Source organism: Mobula hypostoma, chromosome 23, assembly GCF_963921235.1.
Source record: "Mobula hypostoma chromosome 23, sMobHyp1.1, whole genome shotgun sequence".
NCBI classification, from domain to species: domain Eukaryota; kingdom Metazoa; phylum Chordata; class Chondrichthyes; order Myliobatiformes; family Myliobatidae; genus Mobula; species Mobula hypostoma.
In genome coordinates, this window is record NC_086119.1 from 21,954,343 (window position 1) to 21,981,709 (window position 27,367).

General features: G+C 38.4%; 1 protein-coding gene across 2 annotated transcripts in view; it reads right to left on the bottom strand.

Annotated features, from left to right (window-relative positions):
• Positions 1–569: 569 nt before the first annotated feature.
• The window catches only part of blmh (bleomycin hydrolase), an 88,157-nt gene continuing 61,359 nt past the window's right edge, over positions 570–27,367 (bottom strand). Inside the window, exons 11-13 of one of the 2 annotated variants that reach the window (XM_063031108.1) lie at positions 26,596–26,713; positions 22,935–23,004; positions 570–3,099 (exon numbers count right to left, since the gene is read on the bottom strand). In XM_063031108.1, coding sequence (XP_062887178.1) covers positions 2,918–3,099; positions 22,935–23,004; positions 26,596–26,713 — 370 coding nt within the window. In that variant the 3' untranslated portion in view covers positions 570–2,917. The remainder of the gene's footprint in view (positions 3,100–22,934; positions 23,005–26,595; positions 26,714–27,367) is intronic. The other variant, XM_063031107.1, reaches the window with a different exon arrangement.

Sequence of the window (27,367 nt, forward strand, 5' to 3'; positions counted from 1 at the left end):
GATGGCATGAACATTGATTTCTCTAACTTCCGCTAATGCCCCACCTCCCCCTCGTACCCCATCCGTTATTTATTTATATACACACATTCTTTCTCTCTCTGTCCTTCTGACTATACCCCTTGCCCATCCTCTGGGTTCCCCCCCCCCACTTTCCTTCTCCCTAGGCCTCCTGTCCCATGATCCTCTCATATCCCTTTTGCCAATCAACTGTCCAGCTCTTGGCTCCATCCCTCCCCCTCCTGTCTTCTCCTATCATTTTGGATCTCCCCCTCCCCCTCTCAAATCTCTTACTAGCTCTTCCTTCAGTTAGTCCTGACGAAGGGTCTCGGCCCAAAACGTCGACGGTACCTCTTCCTAGAGATGCTGCCTGGCCTGCTGTGTTCACCAGCAACTTTGATAACAGGTATAATGTTTGAAAAGGGCCAGTAGTGAGCAAGAATTTCATATCATCAAAATCATCATGTTTTAAAATGTAGCACCTGAGCACTTGCATGAATGATATACACAAATAATTAAACTCTGACACTTAGAGGCAGTGGATGAATACAAACAGATCCTGGAGCAAGAGGAAACAGTCATTTAAGATGATTTGATCATTTTATTAATCTAATACAGGTGTCCCCTGCTTTACAAAAGTTTGCTTTACGCCACTTTGCTTTTACGAAAGACCTACAATAGTATCTGTTTTTGCTAACCAAAAGAAATCTGAAGAGGATTTTCGCTTTTATGAGAAAAGGCAAAAAGCGAAAATGGCGTTCAGCATTTGTTTTGCAGCGAGCCGTTACAGAGGCAGCGCACACCCTGAGCAGCGTGAGTGGCGCCACCAAGCGCCTTTCCCGGGAACTACACTCAGCATTAAGCTGCCATAGCTTTGAATTGCATGAGATTTTCGCTACAATTGACAGTGCTGCAATGATTGCAGAAAAGTATGACTTTAATTTTGAAAGGGCGCGTAGGTTTAGGGCAGGTTTGCAGGATGTTTTGAGTGCTTACGAAGAACTGTATGATAGAAAAATTCATGAACCTTCCAGTGTGCTCGCTGTCTTCCCGATTCTGGTAAGTGAAACTACACTGTATATACATTATTTCTACTTTATATAGGCTGTGTATTTACCATATCATTCCTGATTTTACTATATGTTAGTGTTATTTTAGGTTTTATGTGTTAGTTGATATGATTTGGTAGGTTATTTTTTGGGTCTGGGAACGCTCAAAAATTTTCCCCATATAAATTAATGGTAATTGCTTCTTCGCTTTACACCATTTCGGCTTATGAAAGGTTTCATAGGAACGGTCTACTTTTGAATAGCAGGGGGAGACCTGTACTTCATGGCCCAACACAGTCTTACCCTTTTTCTCAATATTTCTTCTTGGATATCCATTTGCTGCCCATCTACAGTATGTTATAGAAAACGTGCTTGGTAGGAAATGGCTGGCAGGTTTTCCAAATAATTAATGAAGGAACAACATCAATATGAAAATTATGAATACTGTATGCAAGACTTGGATATCATAGTGCCTCATGACATTGCTGCCCTCTGGAAGATTTTACAAAGATTAAACTGATATGATGCCTTACTGACTCCTGTAGGTATATCCTGCAGTTATAGTCTGCTCTTCAGCTCTATCAACATCTTGGGAGTCACAATTGGCCTGCTACCACAGTGACCACCAGGTTAAGAGAGAGGCTCCGCCCCCAGTATTTTGACGTAATATGTGGTGTTTCTCAGCTTTTATCTTGTGTCTACCACATTGTTTGCTTTGCTACTAACAATAGATTAAACTTCATAAACTTGTTGGTTCTACTTTTAGCTCTCATTTCAGTAATGTAAAACTTACACCCAACTTCTTGCCTTGCCCAACAGATAGCATTGGATAGCCTTACTGGAACACTTTATATTTTAAGCACAGTAAACCTCTTGCAAATAGCTCATAGGAGAATCTAGTGTTGCTTTGACAGGTGGCAACAAACTGCTGGAGTAAAAACAGATAAAAGTTCATAACACTGTACATTCATCTTTATTCTAGTACTTCAATAGCAACTTATTGTTACTTTTTCCCTTTACATACATTAGAGTAGATAATGGGCACAGTGCCTGCACCAACATTTACACAAGGGTGTAGGCTTGTTAGTGTAGCAATCTGAGCATTTGATTTGACATCCTGTTTTCAGTTTCTCAGAAGTTACTTTCTTTTGAATCTGGTTAAAAGTAAATACAGAATGATGTTGCTCAATGCTTTAGGTCAGCATGTAACCTGAACTGTGAAAGTGCATGGCACTGTGAGTACCAGACCTCTTGCATCCTTAAGATAGGATGTCAATGAAGCAGGTATTAACTGGTCATCAGTTGATATCTAAAACTTGTAAATGACTAGCAAGTTGAATTGATTATACAAAGTACAAAAGGCTGAATCTTTAAATAAAATTTCAAAAAAGTATTTGAATTGTTGATAAGAGTTGGAAATAATTGCGCAGTGGGTTAGAAGAGGGTATAATCACGTCTTTGGGAATCTTTGCTGGTTCTACAGATGCTAATATGATCAATACCTTTGTTTTGAGAACTGCTGAGGAATATGGTAACTATTTCAAATTGTGATTATCCATCTTCCTCTGACTGCTTAGACCAGAAGATGGATTTATATTTGAGCTTTTAGTGAAATTTGCCACAGCACCTATCCATTTGATGAGAAGTTACTTTGAACAGGATCTTTTATTTTAAGGAATGTTACATATCTGAACTAATAACATTCTATGCATTCTTGTTAAAGATATTAACCAGTTTATGTCAAGGTTACAATATAGCTAGGTGTCTTTGTAAATACTAAAAGATAAACTAAAGAAAACCAAAGTAAAAATACTTCTCCCTTAAAGTTCACAATTTGCACCTTTTTAATTGCCTTGTATTTTGAATGTGAATCATGCCTGTGGAATGAAATTGCTCTTGGTTCCACATGCCAGAGCACCCATTGGATCCCAAGCTGGAAGAACTTTTGGTTCCTGCTCCAGTACTTCAAGAATCTCTGCTGGCACATGCTTCTTATCCACAACCACTTCATAAACGTATTCGGTGAACCACTCGTCTGATAAAACAAGGTAACCTTTTTCAGGGAAAAACAGAAAAATCAATGACTTTATTGAATAAAACATTTAAATGTTATATGAATATGTCCCTGCAGAAAGTAAGATTGGTAAATTGTTGAGAAATCTGACATTAAATTCAAAAGCTTCACATTTTTCATCAGCATTATGGTTGCTTTCCTTCTCTTTCAAGATAAAATAAAACAAATCAACTCAACTACCAAAAAGTAAATTTGATGGGGAAGTAACAAAATTGCATTCTGCTACTAATTTTATTAAAATAGACAAAATTTTTAAACTATTTTGTAGCATATTTGCATAATCTGAAGTCTATTCTCTGGTGCCAGATAGCTAGTTACTTTTACCTTTCATTTGACACACTGCTTGTCAATTATGTATAGACACTTTTAAAAAAAAAAAAAAAAATTTGAGTGTTCATAAATTTGTTTTTCCGTCACTTGTTATGTATAAACGTTCAGGTCCCCAATGCTTTATGAAAACAGGTAAAACATCCACCATTGAAGAAAGTATAGCTTGGTGTCTTGCAATATTATAGATAGTTTAATTTAAGTCTCAATCTGCAATGAATTCCCATTCACATAAAGATTTTCTGTTAAGCTTTTAATAATGGCAATGCCTTACCTTAAAAAGTCAAAATTTTATTTAAGAGGCATGCTGAAATATACTTCCCCAAAGTATTATACAATTCAGGCATTATCTTTATGTATTAATATATTAAAGTTCTAATCAGTAACTAATTTTTGTTACTGATTCAGACCTCAGTCAGGAATCAAAAGGTTGAGCATGGTGTGACCAATGTCCCAAGCTCTGTATATTTCGATGAAAGACATATCGTAGGAAAGGCAGATGAACCCAGGGCATGGATCAACACATGAAATTACGATATTGTAGCTATTAGTGAGGCTTGGTTGAAGGAGGGCCAGGACTCGCAGCTCAATATGCCGGAGTTCTGTTGTTTTAGACACAACGGAATGGGAGGGATTAAAGGAGGAGGGCTGGTGTACTAGTCAGAAAAAATGTCAACGGCAATGCTCAGTCAGGACAGACTAGATAACTTATCTAGTGATGTACTATGGATGGAACTGAGGAATAAGAAACGTTTGACCATGTAAAAAAATGGAGCTATATTACAGACCACCCAACAATCTGTGGGATTTAGAGGAACACATTTGAGAAAGATCACGGACTGCTGCAAGGAACTTTAAAGTTGTTACAGTACATAATTCTAACTTTCCACATGTTGACTGGGACTCCCATATTGTAAAAGGACTAGATTGGATAGAATTTGTCAGATGTGTTCAGGAAAGTTTTCTTAATCACTATGTCAAAATCCCAACGAGAGTCTGTGCGTTATTTGATCTGCTATTAGGGAATGGGACAGGGCAGGTGACAGAAGTTTGTGGCCGGGAATACTTTGCATCTAGTGATTATAATGCTATAATTTTCAAAGTAAAAATAGAAAAAGATAGGTCTGGTCCGTGGGTTGAGATTCTAAATTGGAGAGAGACATAGTCCTGACCCCTCCCTCTAATGCTTACTGAAGAAGTTGAATATATTAGTAGTTATATGCGTGGCACCTTTTTTTAAAAAAGACCCATCATTGAAGTTTGCAAATAATGTTGGCATTCACAGTCAATACAACTTGGGACCTGTTTTTGTAAATATAAGTACACTAGTTTAAATACTAAATCATTTAACACACAACTAAAAGGAAAATAAATAATAAAAAAATTATGGTACTAAACATTTTAATTAACCTTTCCAATCCATTTGAATAGGGACTGCAAAACCTGCAGTCAGTTTAATCTAGAGGAGACAGGCCATAGAGGAGACAGTTACAATGGCCCTTTTTACTATGAGGAATCTACCAGTGTTAAAGAGGAGCAACATCACACTTTGAGCTCAAGCCCATACAGACACTGGAATCCTAATATTTCCTGAGAATAGCAGAGCACCTTCAAGTATCAGGACAGCAGATCTGTCCCTTTGCTATCATCATTTAATGTTTTAAAATTGAGCTGCAAAGTGGCAAAATACTGTTACTAAACCAATACACACAGAAAATGAAAGGGAACATGGATAAGCAAGAGATTTATCAAACCTACCCTCCAAGCAGACCATTGCCTTTGTCAGAGCAGCCAATAACCGCCAAAAGAACATCTGCAGGCATCCTAACCTCTGCAAGGGACTGGCAGCTGTTGGTGGACCTCGAACGGCAGCTGAAGTTACCCAACCATATCGCAGTCACCACCCTGCGACCAGACATTGTCCTAGTGTCTGAGTCTACTAAATAAATGGTGCTACTGGAGCTGACAGTCTCATGGGAAGATCGCTTGGAAGATGCCTTTGAAAGGAAACTCTCCAAGTATGCAGGACTGGTCAGCAACCGTCAGCACGCTGGATGGAGCGCGAGGTGTCTCCCAGTGGAGGTTGGTTGTAGGGGATTCACAGCCTGTTCCGTAGCTCGAGCCTTCAGCAATTTGGGCATCGAGGGAGAGAAGAAGAGGAGAGCCATCCGCAGTACCACTGGTGCAGCAGAGAGGGCCTCAAGATGGCTGTGGCTCAAAAGAGGGGAGCCATGGAGTCATAAGTAGCTAGCCAACTGGACACAAGTTGGGGTCTGATCAGCCCCAGCTGGGTCACCTGGAGGAGGGTGTATGATGTTGAAAGACCCGAAACACCCGATGATTTCAGGAACATCACTGAAGATGTGTCCAGAGGCATCAGTAGATGTATGTACACAGGTTTAAATGTTCAAGAATAATTTTATTAGAAGTATGTATCCTGCAAGTTATGCAGCCTGTTCAGATGCCTTTTTCAATTACGGGATAATAGAAGTGAGAGTTCAGCCTCTGTGAATATCTCATAACCATAAACTCCAAGGATTTATATCAGAGGTTCCCAGACTTTCTTGGGTTACCGCCCCCATGGGCCCCAGACCACACATCCCCAGCATCCCCATCTCCCTTTCTGGCCATAGCATGAAAACTATAAAGAATTTTGATTTTTGATGCACAGTGAAATAAAATAGGAAATGCAAATTCAAAGCAGTGACAAATATTGCAAAAATTATTCAGATCTATAGTATATAAAGCTACAAATAAAATTAACTAAAGTAAAACAATTTTAATCAACAATTTTGGAGAGTACATTAGTAGTCCAACTATTTAGTACTTCATTGCTTTATCACCTTTCAATGAGCTGGATGGGCATGGTGCAGTGATATCATCTTCTCAACGTCAGGCTGAATGTCACTCAGGAGTCTTAGATCCCCACGTTCAGTAATTTGCAGTCTGTTTCATTTCTCTGAAAGAAGTTTGACCTTTTTTCACAGTGCAGTATAGCATTCAGAGTTTTAGTTCTGCAACCTAAAGTTGTGATTTGATTTTTTGAACCTCTGCTTCAGCTCAGCCATTTTGTAGATCAGTTCTTCCTCCATCCTTCCTGTTAAACCCTCATTTTTTAAAAAATTTTATTTTTATTTGGATAAGGAATTCACAAATATCATGTACTTTTTTCACATGTATAACCTTTTCCATTTTTTTATATGTATAAAACTATAATTATTTATACATTCTTAAGTACACATTGCGATGATATAAAAAGAAATTAGACACTTAGATAATTATGTACAGTGCAAATTCTAATCTATTCGGCTAAGTAATGGTATTAATTGTTAAGAAAAATAGTAATAATAGTGGATTAGTAATAGTTTCCATACATCTCTTCTGAAACATTTCTTCTGGTCCAAAATGTTGTATGTAAGCCTATGTAACAACCATTGTAGGTGTTTATATCCTAACTTGTTCATACTTGCTCCTGCCCCCAAACATAATAATCCAATCCCTATGTACTTATTTACTTATTTTATCATTTTTTATCCCTTACCCAAATCTTTTCCTTTACTTGTATTAATTCTCTATTTTCCAAAAAAAACAAAAACAGTAAACATTTAGACTGGGGTGCTTACTTTAGCAATATTACTGTGTTGATTAGAAGAGCAGTATAAATCATTAGGAGAGTCATCTAAAGTCTGCTCGCATTGGGGTTATATATTCAATCCATTTATTCCAGATTTGATAAAATTTTTCTTTTTGAATTCTCAGGGATTCGTCAACTTTTCCATTTTAAATATTTCCAAGATAATTTCGTGCCAATCTTCTAATGTAGGTGGTTTTGGATTTAGCCACTTTCTAGTGATTGATTTCTTACTTGCCGCTAAAAGGGTCTGCAGCAACTTTATATCTTCCTTCTGTTCAAGAAACAATACATGCCCCAAATAGAGCATCACAAAGTTCAGAGGTATCTGAGTCTTAAGTACCTTAACTAATGTTCTATGAATACCTTCCCAATATAGACTTAATTTAGGACAATCCCAGAAAATATGGAAATGATTTGCCTCCTTGGAGCCGCACCTTCTCCAACACGTCACGTTTGTATCTTTATATTTTTCCTGATATGGGGTCTTGAAGTATCTTATAATATTTTTCCAACAATGTTCTCTCCAAGTCAAAGAATTAGTCGAAGACCACTGAAAGCTGCATATTTTCCCCCAAGCCTCCTCTGAAAGTACCAACACCACTTCTTTCTCCCACTTCTCTTTAATATACAATGTGTTTACATTTTTAGCATGGGAGAGTGCATTATATAATCGAGAAACTGATTTACTAGGCTTTGAACCGCAAGCCAAATTAAGAATCTTGAAAAATTCTAATTCTACTGTTGATAGGTCTGTATATCTGTAACTCTGGTTAACATAATTTTGTACTTGAAGGTACCTAAAAAAGTCATTGTGTTCTAGGCCATGTTTGTCCTGCAGTATTTGGAAACTTTGTAATACTCTTTTATGTATAAATGAGAGGTAGGTTGTAAGACCTTTCTTTATCCATAGTTCAAATCTTTTATCTCCTCTGTTGGGAAGGAATTCGGTATCATATGCACACCATCTGAAGAGTTTTAACATGTTATTAATTCCACATGAATTAACCACCTTCTGCCATACTTTTAATGTAAGATTTATCCAACTGGTTAAACCCTCATTACAAGTATTCGGGAATGGATTTATTACCCAAAATGAAATTCAGATCGAGTGAAGATTCTGAAATCTCATGTGACCTGTCACTTTGCAGCTCACCCAGGTGGGCACAATATACTTGAAGATCATCATCTGGCATTCTTTCTTTCCCTTCCAACTCAGAAATTGGAAAAAGGTCACGACAGCTGATGTTACGCTTAAAAAGGGTTAATTTAGACAGAAATGTGGAGACAACTGATCTGACTTTGATAAAGATTCACATTATTACCTTGCAACTCAAGACTGATTTCATAAAACTTTGTGCATAATTCTGACAAATAAGTAATGTCATGTTTAATATTCTTCAGTTGATTATTGAATGAAGCATTCGATTCTTCAAAGAATTTTATCACAGTTTCAAAAAGCGCATAGAGGCATCTCAGGCAATTTCCTTTTGAGAGCCACCTGACTTCTGGGTGCATCATTTTCAGTACAAAGCTCTCAAAATTGTTGAGAATTAATAGCATGGGACTTGATTTTATTTACCCCTGTGATAATAGTATTTAATGATTTGTGCAGCTGATCACTTGGGTTTTTTGTGACAAGATGTTATCGGTGACAAAAACAACAAAACAAAGAAAACTACTAAAATCCTAATTAATAACATGTTATTAATAAAGATCAATGCTAACAATGGAGAGGCAAATGGCAGCAGACGTGCAGGCAACAAATGGTCAATGAAAATGGAGGCAGAGGCGCAGGAAAGGCATGATCGAGGCAAGCGAAAGCAGATGGGATCAAGACAAGAGTCATGGCATCCCCGAGAGTAAGGAAAGTCCCAATGTCGGACTGATTTAAGTGCCAGGCGAGTTTGGAAAGATCAGTTATGGGCTGAATCATGGCGGCAGGTTTCGGGCCCCAGAACGGTCTGAGAGTGAAGAACCACCCCATGTTTGGATGACTTAAGCGCCAGACTGAATTGAAAAGGTCGGGTCCAGACCACAGAGCTGTCTGAGAGTGAGGAATGACTGGATATTTGGATGATTTAAGCACAGGACCAGATTGAAAAGGTCAGGACTGGAGATGAAGTGAGGGCCTGTTCTGCTCGGTGCTCCGTGATGTTTACTCAGCTTCGTGCTGAACTGAGGCCGTGGCCTGCTCCAGCTGCGGTGATGCCTGGCTTTGCGTCTTTTGTAAGACTTCAGTTCTGAAGCTATATGCTTACTTTTATTGTTTGGATGATTTGTTTTTGTTTCTCTCTCTGTGCATTGGGTGTTTGACGGTCTTTTTTTAAAATGGGTTCTTTTGAGATTTCATTTTGTATCTGCTTGAAAGGAGACGAATCTCAAGGTTGTATCATGTATACATAATTTGATAATTAACGTACTTTGAACAGTTAATATGTTAGGCATAGCTTTTTTCAAGAAAGTGATAACCCCATGGTGGCATCCTGTTTTTGATAATGACCCATTTGTTGCAGGAATGCTGATGAGCGGAATGTCGTTCTCTTTGAAAAATTGCTGAACAACTTAAAATATTGCCTCCCCCTTTGTATCTATTTCTAGTCCCCTTGCAAACAACAAACTCTTGAACAATGCTTTCATCTTTTATAAAGTGAACATAACCAAAAAGCAAAAATTCTTTTCCTGGCAAAGTTGACTCATTCAACTGCAGATCAAATTCTGCTGTCCTAAGAAAGTTGCACAATTTGTCTTCCACATTCTCAGACATTTCATCTATTTATCTTTGAACAGAGTTATCACTGAGCAGAATAATTTTAATTTGGTTTGGCGGCTTGTGCAAAATCACACCCAGAACCATAGTTCCCTCTAAGGTGTGCGCACGCACACACGTTTTTCAACCAGCACACAAAGGAAATTAATGTGTGCACACAAGGTTAGTTACCTAAAATAATGTAGTAGTTAATAATTATACTTATTGAAGATAATCTTTTAGCTGATTCTGTTAACTAGTTAGTCGGTTTTTCAAATACCACAATGCACGTCACTAATTTACGTCACCTCACCTACCCCGTTCTGGTTTGTACAGCTGCATCACGGCGGCAGCCATGTTTGGCGGACAGTGTTCATATCATAAAGTTTACAGAGATCTGTTTCAAATCCTGCAGGTAGCTTATTAAGTTTTTATTGAAAAAAATATTGATTCACTGTGTCGAATTCAAAAGAAGTGAAGCGCAAAAGAACTGCAAATTTGTTTAAAGTTGAATGGCTTAACAAAATAGTAGACTGTTACACCAAAAGCTCATGAGGTCAAGAACGCTCAGCCACGAGAAATATTTACGTACAATTCGGAAACTGGAGTTATCTGTTTGTATTGTCATGATGCGAAAGTTGCTGGAGAATTTGCTAGTGGAAAGAAGTGGGATGATATTTGGAAACCTGACTTTTTGAAGTGTCATTTGGCAAGTAAATGGCATTTGGACAGTGTACAAAAGCTCAGGCAACAGAACTCGTCATTACCCGTTACAGCAGTGCTACGCTTGTTACAGTTGAGTGCAGATGAGCGAAAGCGAAAAGGATCAAACCCAGAGAAGATCAAAGTTGAGGAACAAGAATGGTCAGCTTTTGATTTCTCCGCAATTGCAGATTGTGACTTCACTTTTGGTGATGAACAAGTTAATGCCTTATGTCTAAAATATCATGATTTTCTAGCTGAAAATATTGTAATAGTTAGTTTAATGATTTCAAATTTTCTGTGCAAGAAAAAATTAAATCCAAACCAATTTCAACTTTGCTCAAATGGTGGCATTTGTATTTCAAAATGAACAGTTTTGCGACCTTGCACAGTTGATGGACATTGGGGAACCTTTCTTGTGTCTAGTGCAGACTGTGAGTGAAGTTTTAGCCTAATGAATCCACTCAAAAACAAGCTGAGAAACCATTTAGGTGAATGTCATTTGGATATGTTAATAAGAATCAAAAGCTATCAATGGGATGGAAGTTCTATTAGTTGAGATAGAGTTTACAAAGAATGGGTAAATGCCAAAGACAAGAGAGAGAAAAAAATAACTGAGTGACTTAAATATGATAAAAATTAAATATCTCCAACCTGATGGCATGAACATTGACTTCTCTAATTTCCATTAATGCCCCTCCTCCCCTTCATACCCCATCCCTTATTTATTTATTATTATTATGATTTTTTTCTTTCCCTTTTTCCCTCTCTTTTTTCCCCCTCTTTTTTCTCCCTCTGTCCCTCTCACTATAACTCCTTGCCCATCCTCTGGGTTAGCAAGAGGTGAGGTGATGACGTGATCTTTATAATCAATTGAGTCACTGTGGATCAAATGCTTATAATAATTAATTGCTTAAATTAAGCCTGTAATCCCTCAGCTGTGCCCCCCACCTTGCAACTGACCAGACCCTTTGGGAACCACTGATATAAGTGAAGCAATTTATAGGAGTAGTCAGCCTGGTGAGTAATTGTTAATAAGATGAATGGGGTGGGGTGTAACCCTTGAGATCCAGGTTCACCAGAACTAAAACTGAATTCCTTAAAAAATTGGAGTCACCAGTTTAATGAATATATACTCTATATCCTATAGTATGGCACATGGAAATCAATGTTTCATAATATCGCATAAAATTACTGGCATGCTAGACTCTATTTATTAGTTATAGCTTCATTGAAAGAAGCCATTCAGCCAAAGTATCCATGTTCACTTTCTAGGGAGCAAACTCCATTTATCCTATTCTCCCCTCCCCTTATTTCCCAGTATACCTGTAACTTAATCTCTCTCACTTATGCCACTTATATTCAATTCCCCTTGTATTCAGTTTGCAAAAGTTAAAGGGTAATTTAGAGCCAATGAACCTACCAGCATCTTTGGGAACCCAAGCACCTGGATGAAACTACCATTCACAGAGTGCACAAACTCCACAAAGGCAGCTCCCAAAGTCAGGATTGAACACAGATCCATGGAAAAGTGAGACAGGAACACTAAACATGGTGCCATCAAATGGGCATGCGCAAGATTGTATAAAAATACTACGCAAACACATGGAATTCCTCAGATGCTGGAAATTCAAGCAACATACATCAAAGTTGCTGGTGAGCGCAGCAGGCCAGGCAGCATCTCTAGGAAGAGATACCGTCAACGTTTCGGGCCGAGACCCTTCGTCAGGACTAAATGAAAGAAGAGCTAGTAAGAGATTTGAAAGTGGGAGGGGGAGGGGGAGGGGGAGATCCAAAATGATAGGAGAAGACAGGAAGGGGAGGGATGGAGCCAAGAGCTGGACAGTTGATTGGCAAAAGGGATATGAGAGGATCATGGGACAGGAGGCCCAGGGAGAAGGAAAAGGGGGAGGGGGGGGAAGCAAGAGGATGGGCAAGGGGTATAGTCAGAAGGAAAGAATGTGTGTATATAAATAAATAACGGATAGGGTATGAGGGGGAGGTGGGGCATTAGCAGAAGTTTGAGAAGTCAATGTTCATGCCATCAGGTTGGAGGCTACCCAGACGGAATATAGGGTGTTGATCCTCCAACCTGAGTGTGGCTTCATTTTTACAGTAGAGGAGGCCGTGGATAGACAGATCAGGATGGGAATGGGACGTGGAATTAAAATGTGTGGCCACTGGGAGATCCTGCTTTCTCTGGCGGACTAAGCGTAGGTGTTCAGCGAAACAGTCTCCCAGTCTGCGTGGGTCTCGCCAATATATAGAAGGCCACATCGGGAGCACTGGACGCAGTATATCACCCCGGCCGACTCACATGTGAAGTGTCGCCTCACCTGAAAGGACTGTTTGGGGCCCTGAATGGTGGTAAGGGAGGAAGTGTAAGGGCATGTGTAGCACTTGTTCCGCTTACAAGGATAAGTGCCAGGAGGGAGATCGGTGGGGAGGGATGGGGGGGTGACGAATGGACAGGGGAGTCGCGTAGGGAGCGATTCCTGCGGAAAGCGGGGGGGGGAGGGAAAGATGTGCTTAGTGGTGGGATCCCGTTGGAGGTGGCGAAAGTTACGGACAATAATATGTCGGACCCGGAGGCTGGTGGGGTGGTAGGTGAGGACAAGGGGAACCCTATTCCGAGTGGGGTGGCGGGAGGATGGGGTGAGAGCAGATGTGCGTGAAATGGGGGAGATGCATTTGAGAGCAGAGTTGATAGTGGAGGAAGGGAAGCCCCTTTCTTTAAAAAAGGAGGACATCTCCCTCGTCCTGGAATGAAAAGCCTCATCCTGAGAGCAGATAAAAATACTACATTTAATTTCAAAGAGTGTAGTGTTTGATGGGCCTTTTCATAGCTCTGTTGATATTAAATCTTCCAAAGTCTGAAAAGGAAATGTTTTGGCTTGCACTATTATCTACCACTTGTTGCTAACATTGTTAGGCAGAACCTCCTCCCTCCAGTTCCTAAAAAAACAGGATGCAAATAAGCACTTTTGAAATTAAAAATGTCCCAAAATTATAAATGAGCCAACAGTGGAGAGCTGTCTTCTATCCTAACACTGAATAGCTAAAGCCAGAATAATGAGCAGCTAACCATAACCAAACAATTCAACACTCTAAAAATTAATCTAATTAAACTCAAAAGGCTTAGAATTTTCTGTCCATTTGAGGTTTTTCACTTATGTCCTGAGTTGTATAGTCTTCCTACAATGAAACAATCTATCGTTAACCTTTCTAAATATTGGTGTTCTGGAAACATTGTTTCAAAAAGTATTGAAATAATGAGGAAAATATATACAGTGGATTAAAAATAAAGAGGTATGCTTGGAGGAACATCATAATCTGATTTCATGCTATCTGACATCTTTCTTCATGGAAAACTTTTACTTGACTTATTAAATCCTGGCAGACAGACTACAAGATCCAACCATATACTAGAAAAGAAAACACAACTTTGGTTTAATGAACAGAGACAATGCAACACTCCTCGTGAGATATTACTTATGCCGAAGGCACACTTGAAATGGGGCTTGAATGTACAAGTTTGAATATTAATTGTCATTAGCTATCACTTGAACCAAGAAGATGCCACAATGCTGGACAATGAGGAAGATAATATCTGATATGCAGCATTCATAGACTACTTCTAAGAAAATCAAATTCACTATTTGAAGTCTATGTGGTGAATGTGATTGCAGCTTGAGATTATTTTCATTGCTTATCTATCACTTATAGTAGCTTATAAGAATTTAACAAGCAGCCTTTTAATATTAGATACTTGTGTATTCGTATTTTCTATTTCTTAGTTTTGTGAATACAGAGAAGAAATTGCAAATGTTTTTGGAAACTTAAGTAACACATTTTTTGCTTTGCGGCACTAGAAAAATATCATCTGTTTAGTGATTATTGCCAATACCAGTAAAGCAGGGTTCTTTAATCTTTGAGTTAATGACACATGTGGGTAGCATAACTAAGTAGATGTATAAAACGGAACTATTTTATAGTCCAAATCATTTTCAGACTTTTAAACTATTTTGCATTTCTTTGACAAAGCCATTTCTAATAAAATTTTAAAATCCTGATTTATAAAACACAGTAATAAACATTTGATCCATTGAAACATGTAAATTGATCAGTTATTCTTTGGTCTGTGACTTGACCCTGCTTATGAAAATCATGGCTGATCAATCAATTATCAACTTTGTACATGTATAGACCATTGATTTAAATCAGTTTTACTGAATTTTACAAGAGTTTAGTAAAAAGCATTGGTATTGCTTATGTTAAATTTTTTTGGCTTACCATCGGTTTATCTAGTAAAATATGTTTATTTATAAATATAATCAGTAATGGTTGTGAAGTGGGATTAAAAATCTGCTTTGTTGCTAATTAAGTTACTAGATAATTGATAATTGATTCATCAGCCATGATTTTCATAAACAGGCTCAAGTCACAGACCAAAGAATAACTGATCACTTATATTTTACAGTGGATCAAATGTTTATTACTGTGTTTTATAAATCAGAATCTTAAAATTTTATTAGAAATGGTTTTGTCATGATTGTGTAGCTAAGTTTCCATCGAACTCAATATATAAGTTTGCTGGTGACACCACAATTGTAGGCCGTATCTCGGGTTTGAGTACAGAGAGGAAATTAAGAACCTGGTGGCATGGTGTGAAGACAATAACCTATCCCTCAATGTCAGCAGGACGAAGGAATTGGTTGTTGACTTCAGAAGGAGTAGCGGACCGCACGACCCAATTTACATCGGTGGTGTGCAGGTGGAACAGGTCAAAAGCTTTAAGTTCCTCAGGGTCAATATCACAAATGACCTCACTTGGTTCAACTAAGCAGAGTCCACTGCCAAGAAGGCCCACCAGCGCCTTTACTTCCTGAGAAAGCTACAGAAATTTGGCCTGTCCCCTAAAACCCTCACTAATTTTTAAAGATGCACCATAGAAAGCATTCTTCTAGGGTGCATCACATCCTGGTATGGAAGTTGTCCTGTCCAAGACCGGAAGAAGCTCCAGAAGATTGTGAACACAGCCCAGCACATCACACAAACCAACCTTCCGTCCTTGGACTCACTTTACACCGCACACTGTCGGAGCAGTGCTGCCAGGATAATCAAGGACACGACCCACCCAGCCAACACACTTTTCGTCCCTCTTCCCTCTGGGAGAAGGCTCAGGAGCTTGAAGACTCGTACGGCCAGATTTGGGAACAGCTTCTTTCCAACTGTGGTAAGACTGCTGAATGGATCCTGACCCGGATATGGGCCTTACCCTCCAAATATCTGGACCTGCCTCTCGGGTTTTTTTGCACTACCTGACTTTCCCTTTTCTATTTTCTATTTATGATTTATAATTTAAATTTTTAATATTTACTATTGATTTGTACTCCAGGGAGCGCGAAGCTCAGAATCAAATATCGCTGTGATGATTGTATGCTCTAGTATCAATTGTTTGGCGACAATAAAGTATAAAGTAATTGATTACTCCAGACCATCAAATAGTATGAAATGGACAGTTGTAACTTTAACTACTTGGAAAAAAGTGGGGAAGAGGAAACTTGTTTTACTCTGTTTTACATTTTGATATGAGTAACTGCATTAAATGAAGAGATGTGAAAGAAAGATCTTGTGGCATATTAGCACTAGGATGAACCAACTGACCAGATTTTTTGACTTTCATGGTTCGTATCTATCTTGTACGTTCTTTGCAAAATAAGCTTGACCATCCCACTTGACCTGGCCACCAAATGTTCCAGCTTTGGAACTCAAAACGGCTCTTGCTTGCAGCTTGTGAATTAAGGCTTAAGGATGATAGAGCGAAAAGTTAACACCACTGCTGCACTGAGGAAGGATGTTACTGGTCGCAACAGCTAATTACTGCCAGCCATAGAGGTGCAGTCCCAGAGTCTGATCTATTACTTCAGTATTAATAGAGAAGTAATGCACACCACAGCAACACTTTCTAATTATGTAAATGAAGGGCAGATGCACAGTTTTCATTTTGGCTGCAGTAAACGAAAGCTCTGAGAAACAGTTGATGTGTGAAAGTAATGCTTGCCTACTATCTGTGCAAATACAGGCCAGAGGCAGCAACACGTGAGACAGGAAGCTGGCCAAGGAAGAGGAACAGCTGACTGTAGGACTGACCCATGTTCTGTGTTAGAAAATAGATGGCAAGTGATTGACATGCAGCTACTGCAGCTTTTTGTTCCATAGCTGTTAGAAGGGCACATTCATGTTGATGATTTCCCCCACTGCACAAGTGGTGGCCAGTTGGAGTGGGAATCCAGTCCAGATATTTAATAGAGCAGAATGAAAGCTGCCAGCCAAAGCAAAGTAACAAATTAATCTTTGTGACAGTACATGGATAGAAGATCAGTTTGACTTTCTTGTTGACCATTAGGAGGAGGAAATTTGAATATTTGTATTGTATACAACAATATCCTAGAGTGCGTTATTTATTTCTTTTTGAGTGGTAAGTTATTTGTGATGGTAAAGGTAATCATTCCGTCGTGTCTGGCTGAAACAAGCAAATACCAGATGAGTAATCCATTACAATTATTAGTCTTATAACCACAAAATTGGTCAATGTGAAAACAGCACTGAATCCACTAACGCTCTGACTCAAGTCCGTCAGCACCATACACTTAGAAATACATGCCACGGCCAAAAAGTAGGGAAAGCCGAGGGGGCTAGATTACTGATGCAAGAGAGTAGACGTTCCTATGGGTAGATGGAAATGCCAGATTGAGATTACAATGAAAGCAGCTTTGAATTTGAAGAAATCAATGGTTCTGTCAAGATTGGTTCACTTAACACAAATTGCAGAACTGACTGGTCAGTCACCGGCCTTGCTAATTTAAGCTGCCCGAAAAATAGAGAGCAACATTCTATTTCGAGAGTGATATTTTTTAAAAACAGCAAAGGCAATTTTTCCAAGATAGTGAGCTTATTGGTCTGGATGAAAACCATTTACAGATTTGCAGTCATTGTGCGTACCACAGCAACAAACGTAGAGGGAAACCAGAGGGTTGTTTAAATGCTTGTACTTTTTATTTTTGTGCAACATAAATTATTTTTCCCATTGTATAGGCAACAATAGAACCCAATGAATGGTACTTAGTTATAAATTCTTCGGTGTAAAGATTATGTCAGTTTACACTATGTCAGGTTCACTTGCACATGGCAACTGAAGGAGTTACAACAATTGGTGGAAACATCAATGAACTAATAATATAAGGAGAATACTAGATCAGAGCTGGGTTTGAAATGCATGGTTTAGTTGCATAAAAGATTAGATTAATTTTAATTGAATTAAGGATGTAAACTAATCAATCATTTGAAAGAACGTCTTGCATGACAAAAGAAACAGGTGCACTCTATTGAGAAAGCTGGTTTTCCCCTCTATAGTTAGCACTGTATTTTGCTACCTGTGCTTGAATTAAAATGGAAATATGTATAAAGTATTGTGGGTATTAGTGGGAAACCTCAGCAGGTCAGAGAGTTAATATTTGCATTGAAATAGTTGTTCTTTCTCTCCCTCAATTTCCCACATTCTTGTTGGCATGTTTTAGAACTAGTTGACAAAAACAATTGTAACCTTGAACTCTTTTTAAAAGATTAAAGGCCAAAAAGAAAAGCACTTTAAAAGCTATTGTTAGATTCAGATGAAAAGGCTTGATGAATAAGCCAGTGCAGGTAGATTTCAGGAAGTATCGAGTCAATTTGACATAAATAACCAAGAATTGTTCATTCAATAATTGAACTAAAACTATTCGAAAGAAGACTAGTTAGGACATTGGAAAACTTTGCTACTTTGTGCTTTTTAGAATTAACCATTCATATACTGGCTAAGTAGTCCACTCTTTTTTTGTTGTAATAAGTGCTTTCTTCTTGAGGGAGCTCAACTCAAATTGTTAAACATTTTTTAAAAGGAAATTAATGATTTTATTATTCTTTCCTGAGTTGTGGATGCCAGCATTTACTGTTCATTCCATCTTGCCCCTTAATGGAGGACATGGTTAAGAGTTACAACAGGGGCCGGCTGGTGGCGCAATGGCATCGGCGCCAGACCCGGGAGTGGAGGTTCCCGGGTACGCTTTCCACCCGTGCCGGGTTGAATGTCGAGATCGCAACTCAACCTCGTAAAACAAAAAGTGAAAAATACTGCAAAAATGTCTGCGTGAGGAGTGGCGACCCACACAGTCTCTCTCTCACTCCGCGCCTTGTAAAAGCCAAGAAAAAGACATCATGGATGCACAGACTCGCACGCACTCAGGCACACATAAAAAAAAGAGCTATAACAGAGTGGTAGCTCTGTATAGGTCAAAATAGTAAAGGATGGCAGATTTCCTTCCCAAAAGGGTATTTGAGAACCAAGTAGCATTATGACAAGCATCTATTTCATTACTAACATTGTTACTAATTTCTTTAATTATTTGGATTTGAATTCCTCTGCCAGCAGGATTCAAATACCCAGCAATGAACATGGATCAATGAACATGAAATCAGGAGGAAGAGAAGGCCACTTGAACACTCCAGCAAACCAGCTGGTCAATATGATCAGAATCAGGTTTAGTATCACTGGCAGATGTCATGAAATTAGTTGTTTTGCGGGAGCACAATGTAATACATTAAAAAATTGTAATAAGAAATATATATAAATAAATTAAACAAGTTGTGCAAAAAGAGGGAAAAAAAAGTGACGTAGTGGACATTGGTTCATTGTCCATTCAGAAATCTGGGCCGATCAAAGGTGGTGATGAATTAGAATAAGGAGGGAGATTGAAAATTTGGCTGAGTGGTGTAGTAACAGTAACTTCTCATTTAGTCTGTCAGCATGCTTCCAGATATAAATGTATATTTTAATCTTTTAGAGAGGAAGCACAAGTAATTGCTATTATTGAACAAATTGCTAGTTAGTGAGTTTTATTATGCCAAGTCTGCTAAATTCAGTTCACATAAGCCAGAATGCCACAAAACAAACTGCTTAACATTATGTTCATTTTTGAAATGGATGTGCAGCATGAATCCAATTTACTCCAGACATATCAATGGTGATGGTCCCATCAAATGAGTTCAAGTGGATAACTTGTATTTCTAATACAAGTTAACTGAGATTAAGATAGCCAGACTTCCATGTTCAGCACCCTCTACTGTGACCTGCATTTCCTTTTATATAGGTATGAACCTCATTTACACTCTTGAAACATAAGGAATAAGATTTTAAAGTGAAAGTGCATAAATACTTTGGCTTCTTTGCTGGGAACTCCTCTTCCTTTTTCGTTTTCTAAGATTGGTAGACAAGATCTTAGTCCCAGTGTTAGACATACATTAAAAATTTGGTTTCAGTTTCGCAGATCTTTTGACTTAAGTAACTTTGTTCTTTCTCGTAATATCCATTGTAATTATTTTTTTTAAACCATCAATTTTAGACAAGGCCTTTTTAACATGGAAAACTAAGGGAATAATAACTTTTCTATATTTGTTTTTAGAGGATTGTTTAATGTCTTTTTCTAAGCTAATGGTCAAATATGATTTATCTAATGCACGATTTTTTAGATATTTACAAGTTAGGAATCTTACATGATTTGTTACCGAATTACCCATTTGCTCATTTACCAAATATGATAGATGTTATCTTTCAGCTTAAACCATTCCAAAAAGGATTGGTAGCCATCATATATAAACGGCTATTGAATTTACGAATGATGTCTAATGATAAGATTAAATGTGCTTGGGAATTGGAACTTCAAGAACCATTTCAAGACAATCAATGGAATAAAGTTTGTCATTCAGTTAACAATTTATCTATTTGTGCCTGTCACTCCTTAATTCAGTTCAAGGTAGTGCACAGGGCGCATATGACAAAAGATAAACTAGCGCATATTTTTTCTAATATAAATCCTACTTGTGATAGATGTAACACTAAGGTGGCCACTTTAACACACATGTTTTGGTCCTGCATGAAATTAAATAACTTTCGGAGAGATGGTTTTAGAACGTTATCAAAAGTCATAGGTCTGGACCTACAACCTAATGCACTTATGGCAATCTTTGGGGTTATTCCAACAGAATCAGAAAAGTTCCTGCTTCTGCTCAACGCATGATAGTTTTTTCAACTTTATTGGCTAGGACAGCTATTCTATTGTACTGGAAGGATCGCAATCCATCTACTGTATTTTTTTGACTCTCCTCCATTATGTCTTGTTTAAGTTTGAAGAAAATAAGGTGGACGTTTGATACATCTTTTAAATTTGAGCAAACTTGGTGACCTTTTATTCAATATTTTCAAATGATCTAATTTTTATTACTTTTATAGTTAATTATTCTTTTTTCTCTGCAAATTTTTAGATTTGATCAGAAGGATCTTCCTTTTCTTTTTAACTGTATCCTCAAAATGGACTGCCCAGTCCCCTTTATTTTTTGTTTAGTGTTTTTTTTCTCCAATAATAGAAAATTTTGAATTTTTTTTTCATGATCTGTTAAGAGGAGAGGTGGTTCTCTTTTCTCTTTATATTAGCTTAATACTATACATGATTTTGACAGTGTATACTCCTTTCTCTGTTAGTATTATTATTGAATTATGTATTGAGATAACCTCTCCTCTGGTTTGTATTTACCCTCATTCTTCAATAAAAAAAGATTGAAAAGGGAAGTGCATAAATATTTAAAAATTGCTGGTGAACGTAGCAGGCCAGGCAGCATCTACAAGACTTTTCAGGCCAAGACCCTTCGTCAGGACTAACTGAAAGAAGAAATAGTAAGAGATTTGAAAATGAGAGGGTTCAAATCTCTTACTATCTCTTCTTTCAGTTAGTTCTGATGAAGGGTCTTGGCCCGAAACGTTGACTGTACCTCTTCTTATAGATGCTGCCTGGCCTGCTGCATTCACCAGCAACTTTTATGTGTGTTGCTTGAAATTCCAGCATCTGCAGATTTCCTCGTGTTTGCGTGCATAAATATTTGACAGATTGAGGAAGAGGGGTATGGAGGAATGGCACAGAAGAGGAGTTAAGGCTGATATAGTTTAGCCATAATCATATCAAATGGAACTGCAGGCTCAAAGGGCCTGATGGCCTTCTCCTGCTCCTATTTTCTTGTGTACATGTATTGTTAAATAGTGCATAAAGCCCAAATTGAGTACACACAAGCCCAACATTTCATCTCACAGAAAATGCTAACAAGATAGGATGTTAGAATGGCAAATGAAACTTTACATTACTTGCCCAATTGCTAAAGTTGCTAATCCTTCATATAATAGGATTAGTAATTCTTCAGCAATTATTTAATCTCATCTGGTCCCACTTACAAAGGTCAGCTGCTTCAGAAAATTAAATACAGATCTACAATCTTGATGAATCTGAGCACCTTGACTGAGAATTAACAAGAGGAATTGAAATAGAAAAACTATTTGTTCAATTGCAAAAAAAGGTGGTAGAGGATTGGGGAAAAAGTGGAAAAAAAGGGGGAAGAAGTGGTGAAGCTGGAGGACATGGTGAATTTCTGTGAGGGTAGTTTCTGGTTAAGTGAGGGGTGAATTGGAGTGATCATTAGAAACTTAACCGGTACCAGTTGAAAGTGGTGAGTTTGGAGAGTAGTGAACTTGTGTTCACAGGCAATATCAGAAAGTACAGATTCACAGGAAGTGCAGTGAAAATAGGGACCTTTTTCCCAAAAAGCTCTTGAGGTTAACTTAATTGAACCTGTTGACACTATGACTAATGATTTTTTTTTAGGCAGGGGAATTAAGATTTATAAAAGTCGGAAGACAGATGACGTTAGGATGAAGAATCACTTTCTTCTAGCATAATGGCTCAAGGCTAAATTGGCTAAATTAACTACTCTTAAGTTTGATTTACTTGGAACACAATTCTAATATACGAATTAATCTAATCCATATGAATATAGAGTAAGGAGTTCGTTAATGTGATTCAATATACTGTATCTGGTATTATTATATTTTTTTCTTTTGTTTTATGATATGTATTCTCTTGAACTCTGTATTCTTCTGTATAGAAATCAATCAAAAATATTGGAAAAAGAAAGGAACACTTTATAAAAGGTGAAGGATCAAATATTAAAGAACATAGCATATTCCCAAAAAGATCAATATATAAAAAACATTGATTTAATTACCACTGATGAACATAAGTTCCATTGCAGATGATCTGTAAATGAATTGTATATGTTCCAAAGATAATAATTTGAAAACTCCTCATTTAAGTCTGCAGAGACTAGGTTCCTGAGTGCAGTGTAGATTTCCACTCAGCATTGCATCAAATCATTGGTTTTACTCTGATTATCCTGATCCAAGCACAACATTGGTTTTAAGAGCTACACTTTCATCACGATTCAAACAGTGAGGCTTTGGTCAACTTTCATATATTGAAAATTTACCTTTGTTCCCACTTTCTTCTCCCCATGAATTTTCCACTCTCCATTTTTCATACTCTGCTTCATTTTCACCCTGTGTGCCAAAATACACAAGCATCAGCAAGGTTTTTAGCAATGCTATTCAATGTGCATTAATTTAATGATTAAGTGGTTTGGTAATAATGTAACGCAGTTGATCTACATACAAGTTTACAGCAGAAACAGTGTGCATGTGGAAGCATTTTGAAAATGTATGCAGTTTGAATTCTATCTGTTCTAGCTATATGATTACAATGACTTTCATCTTGGGCTGACATCAAGCATAATTTCCAGATATTATCTGGTTAAGAAGGCATACGGTGCATTGGCCTTCATCAATCGTGGAATTGAGTTTAAGAGCTGAGAGATAATGTTGCAGGTATATAGGACCCTGGTCAGACCCCACTTGGAGTACTGTGCTCAGTTCTGGTCGCCTCACTACAGGAAGGACGTAGAAACCATAGAAAGGGTGCAGAGGAGATTAACAAGGATGTTGCCTGGATTGGGGAGCATGCCCTATGAGAATAGGTTGAGTGAACTTGGTCATTTCTCCTTGGAGTGACAGAGGATGAGAGGTGACCCGATAGAGGTGTACAAGATAATGACAGGCATTAATCGTGTGGATAGTCAGAGGCTTTCCCCCAGGGCTGAAATGGCTAGCGCAAGAGGGCATAGTTTTAAGGTGCTTGGAAGTAGGTACAGAGGAGATGTCAGGGGTAAGTTGTTTTTTTTTAAACGCAGAGTGTGGTGAGTGTGTGGAATGGGCTGCCAGCGGCAGTGGTGGAGGTGGAAACGATAGGGTCTTTTAAGAGACTCTTGGATGGCTACGTGCTTAGAAAAATAGAGGGCTATGGGTAAAGCCTAGGTAGTTCTAAGGTGGGGACATGTTCGGCACAGCTTTGTGGGCCTAAGGGCCTGTATTCTGCTGTAGGTTTTCTATGTTTCTATATTGGAAACCTGTCTGCAAGAGAGCAGAAGACTGATTCTCGAGTTCTTGTGTCATCTGAAAATCACTTCAGGAAAGACTTGAAAGATAATAATTTTCAATGTAAATTCATTATCAAAGTGTGTGTATGTATATATTTGATAAAATGTCACCATAATACAACCCTGAGATTCATTTTCTTGTGGGTATAATCATTAAACTCATAGAATAATAACCATAACAGAATCAATGAAAGACCGCACCAGCTTGGGCATTCAAACAGTGGAAAGACAGACAGAAAGAAAGAAACAAGCAATAATATTGAGAACATGAGATGAAGAGTCCTTGAAAGCAAGTTCATAGGTTATGGGAATATTTCAATAATGAAAGAAGTGAAGTTATCCCTTTTGGTTCAAGAGCCTGATGGGTGAGGGGCACTAACTATTCCTGAACCTAGTGGTATGAGTCTTGTATCTTCTTTTGATGGCAGCAGCAAGAACATGACCTGGGTGGTAGGGGTCCCTGATGATAAATGCTGCTTTCTTGTAACTATGTTTCATGTAGCTGTGCTCAATAGTGGAGAGAGCTTTACTTATAACGGACTGGGCCGTATCCACTACTTTTGTAGGATTTTCCGATCAAGGCATTGGTGTTTCCATACCAGGCTGTGATGCAACCAGTCAATATACTCTCCATCGCACATCTATAGAGGTTTGTCAAAGTTTTAGTTGTCATGCTGAATCTTCTCAACTCCAAAGGAAGTAGAGGCACTGCTGTGCTTTCTTCGTAATTATGCTTATGTGTTGGGTCCAGGACAGCTCCTCCGAAATGATAACACCAAGGAATTTAAAGTTGCTGACCCTTTCTACCTCTAATCCTCCAATGAGGACTGGCTCATGGACCTTTGATTTCCTTCTCCTGAAGTCAATAATCAGCTCCTTGGTCTTGCTGACAATGAGTAAGAAATTATTGTTATAGCACCACTCACCCGATATTCAACCTCCCCTCCTATATGTTGATTCATCAGCCTATGACAATGGTGTCATCAGCAAACTTGAATATGAGATTTGAGCTGTGCTTAAGGCACACAGTCATAAGTGTAAAGCAAGTTGAGCACTTGTACTGATGGAGATCATGGAAGAAATGTTGTTGCCAATCCGAACTGACTATGATCTACAAGTAAAGAAATCAAGGATCCAAATACGCAAGGAAATATTGAGGCCAAGGTCTTGGAGCTTACTGACTAGTTATAAGGAATGATGGAATTGAATGCTGAGTTATAGTCAATAAAGAGCATCCTGATGTATGCAATTTTGCTGTCCATGTTGCAGGATTAAGTGAAGTGCCAATGAGATGGCATCTGCTGTGGACCAGTTGGCAAGTTGGAGCAGATCTAAGTTGCTTCTCAGGCAGGAATTGATTATATATAATTTCATCACCAACCTCTCAAAACATTTCATTTTTGTGGATGTAAGTGTTGCAGGGCAATAGTCACTGAGGCAGGTCACCATGTTCTTCTTAGTTAAACGTAAGTTAAAGTCTGTCCCGAGCCTTATAGGCTCATCAGGCTGGTTTCTGTGGCGTGAAGTGACTGAGACTCCCCCCCCCCCCCCGATAGCACGCCAGCCTATCGCGAAGTTAACCTCCAGCATTTTGCCAGTACCCATTTTCAGCTGGGTGGACTGGAGCAGTGTGTGGTTAAGTGCCTTGCCCAAGAACACAACACGCTGCCTTGGCTGGGACTCGAACTCACGACCTTCAGATCTCTAGTCCAACACCTTATCCACTTGGCCATGCGCCACACCATGTTCTTCTTAGGCACTGCTATAATTGAAGCCTATTTGAAGCAGGTGGACACCTCAGATATTAATGTAAGTAGGGAAATTTTGCAGTAGGCTTGGCTTCAAGAAACCTTACCCAAATGGCACTATTATCGAAAAATTAAATTGAGAATGTTACCTCCTCAGTCTAGTTTATGAATGGTCTTTGAAGTTTACTTTACTAAGTTTGTTTAGTGTCTTTAATGATAAATAGCGTCATTTTTAATTTCTCAATTTGTGCCTCACTGAGACTTGTTTAAAAATCCTTTTGCATTGTGCTTTGCTGTTTCCTCTTGAATAGTGCTGTAAAGGGCAAAGCTTCACGAGGGTCTTCTTTACACTACTTGGCACTAGATATTTGAGTCAGTGAGTTATATTTTATTAAGATTGCAGCTAATAAGTGTTTTAATCAGCCTATTTGGTTTATGCAAATAATTGTAAAAGGGCATCTGAGGTGCGCCCACAAAGAATTGGTCAAATTGCCTAATTTTGATGCATTTTAAATCAGTGATCAAGTAGGCAACAATAAATGCAAATTACCAAGGCACACTGAGGAATTTTGGATATGTTATTAAGATTTAAAAATGTACAAATGTAGAATTCATATAGCTGCACAATAGGTTTTGCTCAGTTGGAGAGCTATACTATGGGCATATCCAATGTTTTACAAATTTACAAGACCAATGAAGCTGAAAATACACAGCAGCAATGTGGTAGAACCAAATTTAAATCTAATGTCTTAACTTCTGATAGAACAATGCAGTCTATAATGTGTGCAAATGTGGCTTTTACAGTATTTCCCTTCTCTCTGAAAAACATTGCCACACATCAAACGTCTCTGGATAGATCAGGTCAACAAACCCTGCAGGCAGGGAACAGCTAACCACAGAGTGCAACTTGCCTTTTCAGAGAAACCAGTTAGAACCATAGCATGTGTCATCTGTGATTCGCCATACATCAGCCTTTCTGCTTTGCCCAAATTCCTCAGAGTAACTCCAAACAGTAGCTCTCGGTTCAGTCTGCAAAATATCCAAATTTCTGTGAGATAGTAGAACATTTCTTAAAAATAATATTTAATTTTGTCATCGTTTAGTCTTGGTTCTTTCATTAGTCTGCTTGTAGCAGTGCATTCCTATTCTTTAGAGCAAGATGTTCTTGCGGAGACTTCACTAATAATATCCACTTCCTCATGCTCAGTCTAACAGGTAGGTATATTCATCCACAGCAGAACTTATGACAACAATCAAAAACACTTAAAGTTCAAAGTAAGTTTATTATCAAAGTACATATACGTCACCACATCCAACCCTGAGACAGGGTGGAAAAACAACCAATGTGCAAAAGGCAACAAGCTATGCAAATACAAAAGAGAAAAAAAGCAAATAGTAATCAATAAATATTGAGAACGTGAGATGAAGAGTCCATGAAAGTGAGTCCACAGGTTGGGGGAATAGTTCAGGGATGGGGCAAGTGAAGTTGCATGAAGTTATTCCCACTGGTTCAAGAGCCTGATGGTTGAGGGGTAATAACTATTCCTGAACCTGGCAGTGTGAGTCCTGAGGCTCCTATATCAACTTTACGGTGGTGGCAGCAAGAACAGAACATGACCTGGGTGGTGGGTGTCCCTGATGATGGATGCTGCTTTTCCTGCAATAGATCTGTGGGGTATATAT